General features: G+C 28.8%; 1 protein-coding gene across 2 annotated transcripts in view; it reads right to left on the minus strand.

Moving 5' to 3' along the window:
- The window catches only part of LOC129605862 (receptor-type guanylate cyclase Gyc76C-like), a 129,032-nt gene that overhangs the window by 22,605 nt on the left and 89,300 nt on the right, over positions 1–17,127 (minus strand). For both annotated transcript variants that reach the window (XM_055515850.1, XM_055515849.1), the window contains exons 3-5: positions 7,378–7,631; positions 7,118–7,315; positions 1,655–1,720 (exon numbers count right to left, since the gene is read on the minus strand). In XM_055515850.1, the coding sequence (XP_055371825.1) occupies positions 1,655–1,720; positions 7,118–7,315; positions 7,378–7,578 (465 nt within the window). In that variant the 5' untranslated portion in view covers positions 7,579–7,631. The remainder of the gene's footprint in view (positions 1–1,654; positions 1,721–7,117; positions 7,316–7,377; positions 7,632–17,127) is intronic.

Consider the following 17,127-nt stretch of genomic DNA (forward strand, 5'->3'; position numbering starts at 1 on the left):
GTAAATTTTTACATTTTGCTTTTTTAAAATTCACGTATAAGATGCCGTGATAAAAGAAGCAACCCACTGCCTTTCTGCGTTCCTAAAATTTGGAAAATGCATATGGTTCTACTACAACAAGTAGTTGAAAAATTGCATTTTTAGGGTTTTTTTTTTCTTTATTTGTTTTCTTCTAATAATAAGAACATAATATTACAAATGTATAATCTTATATCTAAATTTTAGAATATTTTTTATTAAAATTTCTTATATCTAGATTTTAGGGGGGTATAACTTTTAGGGTTCCCTGACATATCATCATACGAGACATTTCATCATTGTAACATTTCATCATTGTAACATTTCATGATTATAGCAATTCATCATTGCACATTTCAACATTATAGCAATTCATCATTATTGAATTTCATCACCATAACATTTTATCATTGCATAAAGTGCATTTTGCAAACATAAGTACATGTAAGTGTAATTAAGTAATTAACATACTGAACAATTTTGGCAACATGTTGAAGCAGTTTGCAGTTTTGTTGCACAGTGCAGCTACTGACAGTCGCCAATACAATTTCAATGGGCAATTTGCTTATTGAATTTATATTGGTGATCGCCGAGCGCTTCATAATTTACATGGGCAACTTACCAATTTGCCCAGTGAGAAATTGTGCCACAGTGATCAAAGCATTTAAATTAACTTTTGCTTTTAAATTAAAAAAGAATTGTCTAGATTAATTACTATAGCTTATTATTATATAAATTTGCTTTAATATCACTTTACCTGAAAGAGTTCTACAAGAGATGTTGTAAGTTCGATAGTCAGCTAAGAATGAGGGCACTGCTGCTGTGCACCAAGGGTATATTAAATCATAATCTGATAAGAAATTTCTTTGCAAGGCCAGTTTATCTGTGATCTTAAGATCACAGGCATCTTAGTGATGAAATGTTATGGTGATGAAATACAATAATGATGAATTGCTATAATGTTGAAATGTGCAATGATGAATTGCTATAATGATGAAATGTTACAATGATGAAATGTTACAATGATGAAATGTCTCGTATGATGAGGTGTCTGGTCACCAACTTTTAGATGGGGGGAGATAACTTTTAGAGTAAAAATTATGTTCTACGAAAATTAGTTTCTAGTAAAAATCTATGTACACATAAAATTTCAGCTTTCTATCTTCAAGATTGTAAAAGTTTTGTAAACAGACACACGGACAAACGGACGGACGGACAGAGTGAAACTAATAAGCACTTTTTTCAAAAAATTTTTTGGAAAAGTGCTAAAAACCGGAATAATTATAAGCACATCGTTTGATTCCTCAGTAAGTAATCCTTGTTATACTTAAAATACACAGGCATCGTCAATACATAGGTACATCTATAATGTATGTATATTTAACAGAATTCTTTACGATATTCTACAGAATTTGGGGAAATTGAATATTGCATACTTATATTTATATTAGCAAATTAATACATTGCTAACAATTTGTGATTGCAAACAAAAAATTTCTAGGTCGAATATTGCAGCTCCCAATATTCTCAAGTTGAACACAGAATACAAACGAAATGGTGATAATATAACCCGTCATAAAAAAATTCGCAATTGAATTTGCGGGAATAAACGAAAAAAATAGTTTATTTTAATTACCTGCGTATCTGGCGGTTCTGTTCTTGCAAATGTTGGTATAACTGATGCTTGATAATCCGAACATTTCTGAAAAATAACAAGTAATATTCAAAAATATTTGATCAAATAGGAAAATATATTTTATAAGAAATGTTTAATTTTTTTTACTTCAATGAAAAAAAATTAACTGGAAAAACTCATACTTTATATTTATTATAATATTTTGTAGTCATTATATTTTATTCAGAAGAAAAAGCACAAGATATATTAAGTAAAAGGTAAATTTATAGAACTTTAACATAACGTCTCTTGAGAGTTAAAGTATTTTAGAATTTTTAATTTCCTGTACCTTAAGTCTTAAAAAATTAACGTAATAGCAGAAAAGCAAAATAGATACACTCATCTTTAAAAAGAAAACCAATATTGCTAAATATGTAAACAAAATCTTAACGTATAGTTAAATAAATCAAAAATTTATGAAGAAAATAAAACTGATATAAGCGCGTTTACGCAAAATTTCAAGTATTGCAATAAATATAAATAGAGTGACATATTTTATGCTTCTAAAACGAGGAAAATGAATTGAATATAAGCATGTTGATAAGATATAATTAGTCCTTGTTTTCTACTTAAAAATAATAATATTTTATTAAACCGCTTAAAATCTGTTCATTACCACATAATTAAAGAATTGCAAAGTTGATTTCAACGTTATTTTAAAATATTTTGAAATGTGTGTTCATTTACTCACAACTTCCACATATTATTTGCTCATAACTCGCACATACTGTTTTCTGATATCTGTCAATTTTTGACTAAAACGCAATCTTATGATTTTTATCTATTTTACATTTGCACAAAATGTCACTATTACCATTATACTGTACAAGTATGGCAAAATTTCACACATTTTTCAGCAATATATTCTTTTTACCGACCGCATTGTGTATACAGTAGGTAGTTTATGTGATGGCAACAAATTTTGGATATCGAGTTTTCGGTGTGAAATAGTAGGAAAGTGTAAGAAAACGATTTTTAGCAACCTGTCGGTCCGTCGGTCTGTCAGTCTGTCGGTCTGTCGATCTGTGTGTGCACGCGTGTATCTCAAGTTCGGGTGAACCGACTTAGATGAATTATTATATGTAAGTTTATTTCGAACATGGCACGGAATGATCAACTTTTGGGATATATCAGGCCTCGGGAACTGCACTTTTTAGCGGGCCTGTTTCACATTTTTGAAATTTTATATATAAGCTTCACTAGACCGACCGCGAAGCCTCCTAACTTTTGGAAGAAATCAGACCTCAGCAACTGAACGTTTACTACGGGACAAATATACATTTTTGGGTATATAAAGAGAAATAATCAACCGATTTCATTGAAATTTAATATTTGACTTCCTGCTATTAAAGCAATGAACATATAAATTTTTTGGAAAGATCAGGGCTCGAAAACTGATTTGCGGGCCGATTTTACATTTTCACCATATCTACGGAAGGAATTGATAGAATTTCTTGAAATTTGATATTTGAGTTTTGGTTGTTACCGAAACTAACTGGCGAGCATTTCAGGGAATTCGGGTAACACAAAGCGAAATTCTGCTAAGAGCCATATTTACATTTTTCTAGGTATGTTAACTATAAGCTTACTAATGTCCTAAAATTGGAAAGAAGTATTTAACAGACATTTTTATAATATTCTGTAACATTTTCAAATTAATTAGACAATACACATTGCGGTCGGTTATGTGCTGATCACATCAGATTTTTTTGAATGTGAACACAAAACGTACGTTGAAGTGATTTTAATAGTTGTTAAATGTACCAGCGACAAACATAAATATTTCATCAAACAGACTGTAAATCATGCAGGCAAAATTATAGATATCTCAAAAGGAAAGAAAAGATTTTACGATATAATTTTGAATATTTATTTCAATTTATATGTGCATTTTACAATTAGCGCAATGTCATTTATTAACCACTTATTTAACCAAATATTTTTCTTGGTTCTTTTTTCACTCATATGGGGAGCATAGGGTTAGTGCATGACATCATAGATAGCCATGCCACAGTTTCATTGCGTTATAAAGTTTTAACTATGTAGATGACTAGCCTGCCGTAGTTTTTTCATTATATTAAATATTTAAGGTTATTTTATATTTACTGTTTATTTTTCTTAGTTTTTTTTAATGTCGAAGTTATGAGTATATGAGAATTACTTGTATACCATATTTTATATATAAGGTAAGTTATAATATTAAATATAATACTTTATAGTGACCTGACTAGGGTTTGAACCCGAAGCCCTTCGTGGTGAACCGGTGTCATAACCACTTCAGCAACGGTCAGGTACAGCTAAAGAAATATAATAAATTGTAGATATAATAGAGGTAACTTTTAAAAAACATAGGTGTAGACTACATGAACGACTTCTATGGAAAAAATTCCAAATGTCCCGTTTCGAAGTCCCTAATAAAATATTTGCTTGTGCGAAATGTCAATAGTGTAGGTTCTATAATTTCCAAAGTGTAGCCAAATAACTTTTGAAGTTGTATGCCAGTTATCATAAGCACTCAACAATTCCTAATGAAAATTAATGGCTATGTTATCATATTTCTTTATACATTATATTGAACATAACAGTTCAAATAATATATGTATTTGCTTGTGTGAAATTTCTATATTATAGCTTCAATAATTTCTGAAATATAGCCAAATAACTTTTGAGGTTGAAGAGCCGCTACCAGAACCATTACCTCGATCACATTCAATTTAAATAAGGTTACGACATTTACTATCATAAATTATTTGTGACTTGAGAAAATTTGGTAAGCGTAGTTCTGGTAAATTATAGTTTTCGAACCATCGTTGAACGAAATCGACTCAAAATTTGACCCTGATCAAAAACATACACTTATGTTTATATCTCAGACCATTATTTCTTAATTTTACTTTCAAATTCTTAAATTTCAGACCATTATTTCTTAATTTTGTGAAAGAATAAACTTGCAACTATTACTATTCCAATGCAGTAACTGGAGTAATTATTTGTTCTTTTGGATGAACTAGATGGGACACATTTTTCTCACACGCTGAAACTCATTTTTAAGATGCGCGAAAATAAACGAAGCTTAAAAACTTTGATATTTAATACAACAAAATGTTCTTAAAAAAGAAAAATAAGAGTTTGAAATTTAATGAAAAAAAGAAAAACAAACAGAAGTTGAAGTGGATTAAGAAATAAAAGTAAATTTAAATGAAGAAGTTCAAAAATAAAGGATAAAAATGTTTATTATACTTTCTGTAAATCAAAAATCGATAGAAAAATAATTTTCTTTTTCTCCTCATAATCACCTTTTTTCTTAACTTGTGACAATATGCGAATAGATAATCCTTAATAAGCATATAAAAATATATTAAGGTATTTATGAAACTTAAATGACAGATACGTGCAAAGCATAGTATTATTTTGCAATGACTGAACATAAAGTTAACTTTAAGAACCACCTTGAAAGTTATTGGGTTAACATATTGCCACAAATATTCCGAAATCCTTAAGATTAATAGCATAATAAAATTCTGACATTAAAGTTTATTAATTTCCATATTGAATCTTGTCAGAGTGGTAAGGAACAGAATATAGTTTTACCTACACTGGCCATAAGATTTAAGTAACAAGGAAAAATTATTGTATGATATTTTATAACATTATATATTTTTAATATTATAATTTATATAAATTATTACATTAAATTTTATATTATATTTTATATTAAAATTGTTTGATAACTTTAATAATATAAATTATTTAATTTTTGCATGAAACTAAAATTAATTTATAACAGAATTACGTGTTCTTTACTTCACTGAACAAAAAAGGATTGTCTATTTTATTTTATTTTCAAATTTTAAGAAGCATTCAACCCTAATAAAAAATTTTTAACCATAAATTTGAATTTGAAATATAAAACAAAAGTTTCAAAAGTTCAAACTATAGATGGATTTAAATATACCAAAGAAATTTTTTCTACCTTACTTTAAAATCACAGTTCATAGAGAGCTTGTAAATTTTTCTTCTAAACAATTTTATGCAAAATAAAAATTTGGACTCCTAAGTCTCTTTAGAATCCATATTAGATGTATTTATCCAGTACTCTAATATAGGAGACACACTCCTTAACGAATAATACTTTTCTTTATTACGTTATATGAATCATTACGATATGATTTGGTTGTCACACGAATGAAATTTATGTGACTTTTGAAGTTCCTTGTACCGATTTTTTATTGCATTAATTACCGACCGCATTGTGTATACTATAGGTAGGTTATGTGATGGCAACAAATTTTGCATATCGAGTTTTCGGTGGGAATGCACTTCTGCATAGTAGGGAAGTGTAAATAAACAATTTTTAGCAACCTGTCGGTCTGTGTGTGCACGCGTGTATCCCAAGTTCGGCTGAACCGATTTTGATGAAAATAAACTTTTCGACCATGGCACGGATTGATCAACTTTTGGGATATATCACGCCTCGGGAGCTGCACTTTTTAGCGGGCCTGTTTTACATTTTTGAACATTTTAAAGAAAATATTCAACCGATTTGCTTGAAATTTCATATATAAGCTTCGCTCGACCGTCCGCGAACCCTCCTAACTTTTGGAAGAAATCAGGTCTCAGCAACTAGACGTTTACTACGGGCCAAATATACATTTTTGTGTATATAAAGAGAAATAATCAACCGATTTCATTAAAATTTAATATTTAAGTTTTTCGTACTAAAACAATGAACATATAAATTTTTTGAAAAGATCAGTGTTCGAAAACTGATCTGCGAGCCGATTTTACATTTTTAACCATATCTGCGGAACGAATTGATGGAATTTCTTGAAATTTGATATTTGAGTTCTGGTTGTTACCGAAACTAACTGGCAAGCATTTTAGGAAATTCGGGTAGCACAAACCGAAATTCTACTAAGAGCCAAATTTACATTTTTCTAGGTATGTTAACTATAAGCTTACTAATGTCCTAAAAATTGGAAAGAAGTATTTAACAGACATTTTTATAATATTCTGTAACATTTTCACTTAACTAGACTATACACATTGCGGTTGGTTATGTGATGACCACATCAGATTTTTTTTTACTATGTTAGTTTGATATGTTAAGATATTTCTCAAAGTTATGGTGAAAATTTTATAACATGGTTAAAAGTTTTTACCATGCGAAAACTGCCTTTTTTATAATTTCAAATTCAGATGAAAATTCAAACTATATTAAAAGTTTGTAAAAAAATTATTAAAGTAAAACTGAATAAACCAAAAAGTTATTGCATTACAGGGCCATTTTACATTTTAGGGGACTAGTATATTGCATAAAGTTATTGCATTATACTAGTTTTACTTCAAGGCATATGAGCGAAAGTCGAATACCTAGAATAATATCATTTACTAAGTCTCTTTGTAAATCTATAAACAACTTACATACGATATCATTGGTATGTTTCTACTTTGTGAAACAATCGCTTCAACGTTGCAAGGTCCTTCTGGTCCAAAGAATGTTGCAATTCCATCACATATCATTTCAGTTATTGCTCTTGTTGCAATAACCGTATCACCACGAGTATCATTCCATCTTAAATCAAGTCGGACATTTGGCAATAAGTTTGTATCGTTATTGACCTATAACAATAAATGAATATAGAAAATTATTATTTATACTATAGAATATCTCCCTATTTTACCTCTTCGAGAGCCATTGTTAAGGCCCCAGAAATAGCCAATCCTTGTTTATCTCTCATTTCACCCTTCATTGCAGTTAAATATCCCACAGTTAATGCAGTTCTATTGTCATAATAATTATTATTATAGTGTGAAATTGCACCCGGGGCAATAGCTGCTGCCACCGAGAGCAGTAGGAGCAGTTCAAAGGGCCAACGCGTCATGGCCCCTTATGTCGGGGCCGATCAGCGCGACGCCTATAAGCTAAGTTTTTCTTCTGAAAATGAAAAACAAAAAGACAATAAGAGTTTTGAAAAAGTTTAGAATTTGCTTATTTTTATAAAGTCTATATTTTTCAAAATGAAACGTTAAAAAAATTAATGAAAATGTTATATATTAGAATGACTGAAAATCTTACAAGTTTTAAATTAACTTAGATATTAGACAAAAAAAAACAGTAGTATTCTCATAAACTTTTACTTTAAAGGTACGATGAAAAAGTTATTGTTTACGAAAAATTGTTTTTAAGTATAAACTTGTCTGCCAAAGCTTAAAAATAAATAGCAAAGCTGTTTAATACTTATTTGAAAAACATTATTTTAAGAAAATTTTAATGGTCGAAAGCGGTAATTAAAAATGGAGTTTCTTAGACAATCTTGCTATCTTTACAAATTAAAAATTACATGTGTTACAGTAATTGCTTTTCTTCTTTAATCTTTTATTTTATTATGTGCTTTAGGAACTTTAGCCTAAACCGAATCTTAACTTAAAAATAAACCTAAATTTATATTACTTAAATTATAAGATAACTATTACGTAATTTTATGTCATTTTTGTATATATTATTATAAGTATGTACACAAAAATATATAATTAACATTTCGTTGTTGGTGCTGAATTTGGACCTGCGATTTATTAGAGGATATAAAAGTCTAAGTCTAGTACATTTTGATTTTTCATTTCAAAAAATATTCACAAAGTATGCATTTTCAAGATTAGACAGAATTTTAGACGGACTTTTCGAAGAATGGCGGTATCATTCTTCATATGTAGGCCAATATAACAGTTTGTCAATTTGGAGAGTCAGATATAAATATATCTGATATACATTATATAGAATTGGAGACAAAATAGAGCCCTGAGGAGTTCCTGCAATTATATCAAAAAGTTCGCCGTTTCTTTAGCAACCATGACATGTTAGAAAATTTAATTGCACACATTTGAATACATTTGAATTTATACATTTGGAAAACTGAGTCAAAAGGTTTTTAATATCCAAAATTATCATTCCAGCAGACATCTTATTATGAGAACATTAAGGATACGTTTTTGTTTATTCTGGCAACTTGATGACAGGTGGAATACTCAGCACGAAACCCAAACTCTTGGGGGAATCAAGGAGTTATCATCATATTTCGTTATTTATTTTTTATTTATTTATTTATTTCATTTATCTCAAGTGAACGCATTGGCTCGTGTAGAATGTAACAAAAAGGTACTATGTATTTATAATTCATTTAACAAAGTACCTGTTTTTTTCCTTTTTTTTATTTAAAAAATTACAAAATGTATTGCAAAAATTTGAAAAAATAAGATTTAACAAGAATTAAGACAATATCAACATATAACTCCATGAGATCTAAATGTTAACCTAAGAATGTGAAACATCCATTACCTAACATTAAAATAATTCTAAATTTTGAAAAGAAGAAGAAAGGGATAAAAATAAAAAAATCTGATGTGGTCAGCACATAACCGATCGCAATGTGTATTGTCTAGTTAACTGAAAGTGTTACAGAATATTATAAAAATGTCCGTTAAATACTTTTTTCCAATTTTTAGGACATTAGTAAGCTTATAGTTAACATACTTAGAAAAATGTAAATTTTGCTCTTAGTAGAGTTTCACTTTATGCTACCCGAATTCACTGAAATTCGCCAGTTAGTTTCGGTAACAACCAGAACTCAAATATCAAATTTCAATGAAATCGGTTGATTATTTCTCTTTATATACGCAAAAATGTATATTTGGCCCGTAGTAAACTTCTAGTTGCTGACACTTGATTTCTTCCAAAAGTTAGGAGAGTTCGCGGCCGGTCGAGCTGAGCTTATATATAAAAATTCAAGTAAATCGATTGAATATTTTTTTCAAAATGTGCAAAAATGTAAAACAGGCTCGCAAAAAGGTTCAGTTCAAGAGGCCTCATATATACCAAAAGTTGATCAATCCGTGCCATGGTCGAAAAGTTTATTTTCATCAAAATCGGTTCAGCCGAACCTGAGATACACGCGTGCACACACAGACCGACAGGTTCCTAAAAATAGTTTATTTACACTTTCCTACTATGGAGAAGTGCATTCCCACCGAAAACTCGATATGCAAAATTTGTTGCCATCACATGACCTTCCTATTGTTTACACAATATGGTCGGTAAAAATTAGTTATGATTATAAATCAGAATAAAATTTTGAGACAAATAGCAAAACGAAAAAAAAGGTGTATACAAATATTATATGTGTATTTCTAAATTGCCTTGCATTTGTCAATTTTCAATTTCCTATATTGCCTTTTGAAATTCGCTGCAGATTTTTATGTCAGCTGGTAACACGTTGTATAGTTTGATGCCGGAGTTGTAAATCGATTCAAGTCTATTTAAATTGACACTTAGATCTTATGTTTCTGGCCGTTCTCGTATTGTAGTTCTGGAAGTTTTCATTTTTTTGTTGAAAGTTCTACAATATTATGCACATGAACTACTTGCATCATTTCTTTGTAATCTCTCAATTTTAACAAATTAAGCTTGCTGTATATTAGGTTTGTCTTAGATATTTTAGACATAGGTTTGTTTTAGATATTTTTCAAATATTTTGCTTAAAGAGTTAAGTAAACTTATTGGGTTGGAGCTTGTGTTGTTGGATTTTCCAATGGACGCAATGAATGCTGTTTTCCATGCTTCTGCAAAATATCCAATTTTTAAAGCATGCCTTGATTTTAGGTATTTTACAAAGGTAAGCGAAGAATTTATTTTCAAGATTTCTCAACATGATATTTCTGATGCCATTACTCCCGGAGAATTTTTTATTTTTTAGTGAACAAATATATTTCTTTATTTGTTTGACAGAAATATATTAAATTTAATTGTTAGGTTAACTATCTAAAAAGTTTATAGCGTCAGACACAAGCCCATTTGTATAGAACTATAACACAAAGTAAGTTTATTATTTTTTGAGTTAGCAAATTTATTACACTCATGTTGTCCGTAACTCGGAATTTGGTAAATCGAATCTTTTTACTTACATTACCTTACAACCACATAATTTTTTACTTAAATTTATATAGGTATATATATTTCTTGTTAATTTGTAAAAATTATAGTAGGATTTTATTATTGTTACAGCATTAGACAACAAGAATCAACAAGAAATTTTAATTTTTCGAAATAAAACAATTACATATACTTATAAATTATTTGCATTATTTTGCTCTGATCTCTGTTTCATATAAAACATTAACAGGCCCTTTCATAAACACTGTAAACAGCGCTATATTTGTGTTCATAAACAAATGTTGCTAAACAAGTTTGTTCATAAACATTGCTAATCAATCACAAAATAAATAAATTACCATGGCTAGCACAATTAAATCAGCTGTACCTTTTTTACCGACCGTATTGTGTATACAATAGGTAGGTTATATGATAACAACAAATTTTGCATATCGAGTTTTCGGTGGGAACGCACTTCTCCATGGTAGGGAAGTGTAAATAAATTAATTTTAGCAACCTGTCGGTCTGTCGGTCTGTGTGTGCACACGTGTATCTCAAGTTGGAATGAACCGATTTTGATGAAATTTTATATGCAAGTTTATTTCGACCACGGCACATATTGATCAACTTTTGGGATATATCAGGCCTCGGGAACTGCATTTTTTAGCGGGCCTGTTTTACATTTTTGACCATTTTGAAGAAAATATTCAACCGATTTACTTGAAATTTCATATATAAGCTTTGCTCGATCGTCCGCAAAAATCCCTAACTTTTGGAAGAAAACAGGCATCGGCAACTGGACGTTTACTACGAGACAAATATACATTTTTGTGTATATAAAGAGAAATAATCAACCGATTTCATTGGAATTTAATATTTGAATTCTCGTATTAAAGCAATGAACATATAAATTTTTTGGAAAGATCAGGGCTCGAAAACTGGTTTGCGGGCGATTTTACATTCTTCACCATATCTACGGTTTGTTAACAATAAGCTTACTTATGCTCTAAAAATTGGAAAGAAGTATTTAACAGACTTTTTTATAATATTCCGTAACACTTTCACTTAACTAGACAATACACAATGCGGTCTGTTATGTGCTGACCACATCAGATTTTTTTTGGTTTATTTCCAAAATTGAATACATTGCTCATCCTAAGCGTATGTAATTTTTGGAATATATTCGTATATGAATGAAAACAATTTTAATAATGTAGCGTACAGGATACATTTATTGACATTCTTAAGCGGTATTCCTCATACAATTATTCTATACACAGTTATAAAAATTTGAACATCGTAAAATATAAATTGAATATAGCTCTTTCATAATAATTTACTAAAATTTATAAAATGTTAAATAAAAGTATCAACAATTAAATTTGTTTATGTTAATATCCAAAAGTACAATTATTGACACCCTGGTACAACTATTGACATAGTATAAATGTACAGTTATTGACATATCTTCCTGAGAAAATAATAGAAAATACAATTTAAGTAAAAATAATAGTTTTATTGCAATAATTACAATAAGTACACACTTAAAATATCTTTTATAGGAATTAGTTTTATCTGTTACATTTAGTTTGATCCTTTTATATATGTATAAGATTTAATCCCAGGCTTCTCAAAAATGCAACGCAACAGCTGCTATTTTAATAAGGATATTTGATCAAACATCGTCAAGTAAGTTTACATACTTCACAATTCTTATATAAGCGCTATATGCATTAAAAGCAGTTCTTATATAAATTTTTATAAAACTTTGTTATATATTAGTAAAATGCCAGAAAAGCTTAAAAAACGAACATGAATGTATGTATATATGAGTACAAATACATATACATATGTTATCAAATATCGGATGTAACTCAAGTTTAAATAATCACTATAATTATTTTATTTTACTAAAATAAAGTTTCTTTGTAGCTCTTAGCTTGCAAAATGTGCAAATTTTAGTATACAGCTATTGACACCCCATGTCAATAATAGAAATTCAGCAAAAATTTAACCAATTATTGACACCCCCATTTTATAAACGTTAAATAGCTTTTTTTTCATTTTGGTTATATAAAGACAAAATTAAACGTTCATTTATCCAAGAGTGCAACAAAGAGATTTAAAATATCGTAGGAACCTTAAAAATTAAAATTTATATGTTAAAGTTCCAATGATTTCACCTTTTTTTATTGCCTAAAATCTATAATATTCTGTTTTTATTTTTCCAAATTAAAAGCTCACTTTAATTTAAGTTTATTATATAAAATTAAATTAAAGATTGAAGAAAATGTTAAAAAATTAGAATCCATTATTATTTTCATTTGTTGAAGGGAAAAGTACTACATTACAAACCATTGGTTTGACCCAACTTTATTATTATATAATTTCTTTAATTAAATTAAAATATTAGTTGTTCGCAGATTATTACTTATGTAATACATAGACTATTAAATGTTTAACTTTTATGAAGTTTATTTTCTAATGAATGTTAAAATAATTTGTTAAAAGTAGAATTTTCTATTCTGAATATTATGCTCCCACTATGCCTCTTTGGGCGAGGGAACGATATTTTTATTTGCTTTTAATATTATTTTATAGTTTTATTACCGTTAAATAAAAAATATATATTCTCCTTAATTTTGTTATTTAGGTGAAAAGCACGTGCTCTAAAAATAAAGTTTGACTTTTACCAAATGCGTCTAAAATATATTTTTTGAATAATTAGTTGCTAAACTTCTTCTATTTGAATACCTATCCACTTAAGTGATTATATTTTGAACATGGAAATCTACAATTTTATTATTTGGGTCCTCTAATTTCTATATTTCTTTCAAATTTATTTTGGAAGACAATGTGTTCTTGAATTTTGCCCAGTTTGCATTAATTTAGAAAACAATAGCAGGACTTTTTATGAATAGATTTTGATTTATTTCAAAGAATATAGGTACATAAGTAACCATAATTAATCGATTTATAACATGAGGAGCGTTTATAAAAGATAATTGTCAAAATTAAATCAATTGTTGAAGGATTACTCCTTAGTGAATGAGGATGGAAGTGAATGAAGTGTGTGAATCAGGATATAACAAGGAAAAATCTACTAGAAATCAATTTATCTTTGAAAATTCTTCCCCTAGCGTTTGAAATTAAATTATTCAAATAATTATCATCTATTGAATTTTTGAAAATAAAAATTTTTTCAGTTACATTTGTAAATTCTTTGTTACCGACCGTATTGTATATGTATACTATATGTAGGTTATATGATAACAACAAATTTTGCATACCGAGTTTTCGATGGGAATACATTTCTCCATAATAGGGAAGTGTAAATAAACTATTTTTAGCAACCTGTCGGTCAGTCGGTCCATGTGTACACGCCTGTATCTCAAGTTCGACTGAACCGATTTTGATAAAATTTTATGTGTAAGTTTATTTCCACTGTGGCACGGATTGATCAACTTTTGGGATATGTCAACCGATTTACTTGAAATTTCATTCATAAACTTCGCTCGACCGTCCGAGAAACCTCTTAACTTTTGGAAGAAATCAGATGTCACCAATTATGCGTTTACTACGGGCCAAATATACATTTTTGCGTATACAAAGAGAAATAATTGACCGATTTCATTGAAATTTAGTATTTAAATTCTTCGTATTAAAACAATGATCATATAAATTTTTTGGAAAGATCAGGGCTCGAAAACTGATTTGCGGGACGATTTTACATTTTTAACCATATCTACGGAACGAATTAATGGAATTTCTTGAAATTTGATATTTGAGTTGTGGTTTTTACCGAAATTAACTGGCGAGCATTTTAGGGAATTCGGGTAGCACAAAGCGAAACTTTTCTAAGAGTCAAATTTACATTTTTCTAGGTATGTTAACTATAACCTTACTAATGTCCTAAAAATTGGAAAGAAGTATTTAACAGACATTTTTATAATATTCTGTAACACTTTCACTTAACTAGACAATACACATTACGGTTGGTTATGTGCTGATCACACCAGATTTTTTTTTAATTAATTTCTTTACTTCATTTTTAGAGCTCATTTACAATTTTGCTACAAGTGTCATCGATAAACTTTCTTTTGTATTTGAAATAAGTATGAATTACAAATTTTTATAACTTCTACATTTTTATAAATTAACACTACTTTACGCTATTTGGGATTTTTTGTTATAGGTCTTGCATTAGCACGTATGAAAAATAATTGATCCCTATCCAAATATTCAAAATACCAAAATCTTACGGTTATTGATTGATATCAGTTTAAGTTGTCAATAAGTTGTGTCAGAACGTACTCTGACAACATATTCTACCGTTGATTTATTATATGTGTATTATTGTTTAGTGAAGTGTTGCTCTAATATTTCATTTCTTTACACTCAATCTTTAATTAAATTTATATTGAAATCCAGGTTTTTTATTTTTATGCAGGTTTCGAGATTTCTTTCCCTATCCTTTTATACATACATACTTAATATCAGATCATCATTGATATATTATGTGATTAAAGTAAACTGGCTATACTTTTCATCAGGACAGGTTCACATTGTTATTATAAGTGAAAGGGGTATTAAATATATATGAGTAATACAAAATAGTTGAAATGTTAATTTGATTGATTCGTAGCCATTTATTTAAATCCTTTTTATTTTTCACGTCTTTAACTTATTGTTATTCTTTTTAGTGTTCACAATTGGGCATTAGTTCATATAACGAAGTAGTCAATATAAAAATAAAGAAGTCAAAATAAAAAATACATATGCGTGCGTGTAAATATAACGGCGAGTCTAGTTTTTCCTAAATGCGAATGAAATTAGACATTTTATTTCTGAAGAATATTAGACTAAAATGGCATGCATCTGTTTGGACTAGGTTAAAGTGTATGTAAGTCTATATTCATTGGCAATTTTTTTTTGTTGTCATTGTTTTTAATGAAATGAGAGCTTAAATTTAAATATATATAGAAGAGCTTTTTTGTCAATTAGAGACCAGTTTTGTTATTTTTATTTTTTATTTTTTCATATTTTTCGTATAATTTATTTATAAATAGTTATTTATACTTATACATATAAAGATATCCACGAATATCTATTTATAGCACTTGTTTGAAAATATAGTACGAAAAAAAATTAATTATCAGAAATAATTATAATATGAAAAAATATCTGATGTATTCAGTACACAACTGATGGCAAGGTGTATTACCTAGTTTAGCGAGAATGTAACACAAAATTAGGAAAATGTTCTTTAAATTCTTCTCTCAATTTTGAAGGGCGCTGAAGGGCTTTAAGTTACCATACCTAAAACAAATGTAATTTCGGCTCTTAGAGTATATTCGCTTTATGCCACCCCAATACCCCGAAAAAGAACTCAAATAATAATTTTCAAAAAATGGGTTCCTTAAATGTGGTGAATATTGTAAAATCGGCTCTAGGCTCAATTCCCGAGTCCTGATATTTCCAAAAAATTTATAAGAAATTTTAAAAAATTAATTATATATATTAAATAAAAATTATAAATTTAAAAAATAAAATTATAAATTTCAACCCTCGAAGTTTAATATTTAATTTTAAGGTTGTTATTCTCTTTATAAGACTTAAATGGAATTTGTTATTTGATAGCGGGTGCCTCAGTCCTCAGATTGGTGTCAATGAAAGCATATTGCACTAGCAAGCAAGGCTATTATTACTGCTAAATATGGGTGTTTGCCCGTCACGCTGAGGCGCAGAAATCGAAAATGCCTATGGAGGAATGAGGGGCTTTCAAGGCTTTGGCTAAAAGCCAGAAAGCTTTTCAATAAGGCCAAGGCGTCGGGGTCGTAGAAAGAGTTTAAAAGTTTTCTCACAAAATACAACTAGGAAACAATCACAGCGAAATGAAGCTCATGGAGGGTGATCTGCAAGGGCATATATGAACTTCGCAGCAATGCACGTATTCAAAAGGTACTTTTTAAGAAATAGGCCGTAAAAAATCATACGATTTACAAAAAATCTCAAACTAGAATTTTTACCACAAAATTTGGAAAAAACACTGGTTCTAAAACTGCATTTCGCAGTTGCACTTCGCAATTACACTTCCAGAAAATACTTTAGTGCGCACTATTTACTTATCGCACTTTAATATTTTCCGAACTAAAAATTGGTGACAGTTAACAAATTTTTCGAAAAAGAACAAGTGCTACATTAGTGAACAAGTGTTACGTCAATCGAAAAACATACTATAACATGCAATATATTATATTGAATGTTATAGCAACATTGAATAAATAATGTCATATATAATATATCATGCTCATATTTATTTTTTTGTAAAATAAACAAAAAAAGACCAAATGAACGGGGAAAAATTAAAGGCAAGTAAAAAAAATTTTTATTATGATATTATATGTTCACTTTGATATGTTTTATATACGTTTTTAATTTATTTTGTTTTGAAAAATTGTAGTTATCATATTTCTTCTTATTATACTACGATTTATTGAGTTACTTA

This window comes from Condylostylus longicornis, unplaced genomic scaffold (genome assembly GCF_029603195.1).
Source record: "Condylostylus longicornis isolate FDR11 unplaced genomic scaffold, ASM2960319v2 ptg000016l, whole genome shotgun sequence".
NCBI classification, from domain to species: domain Eukaryota; kingdom Metazoa; phylum Arthropoda; class Insecta; order Diptera; family Dolichopodidae; genus Condylostylus; species Condylostylus longicornis.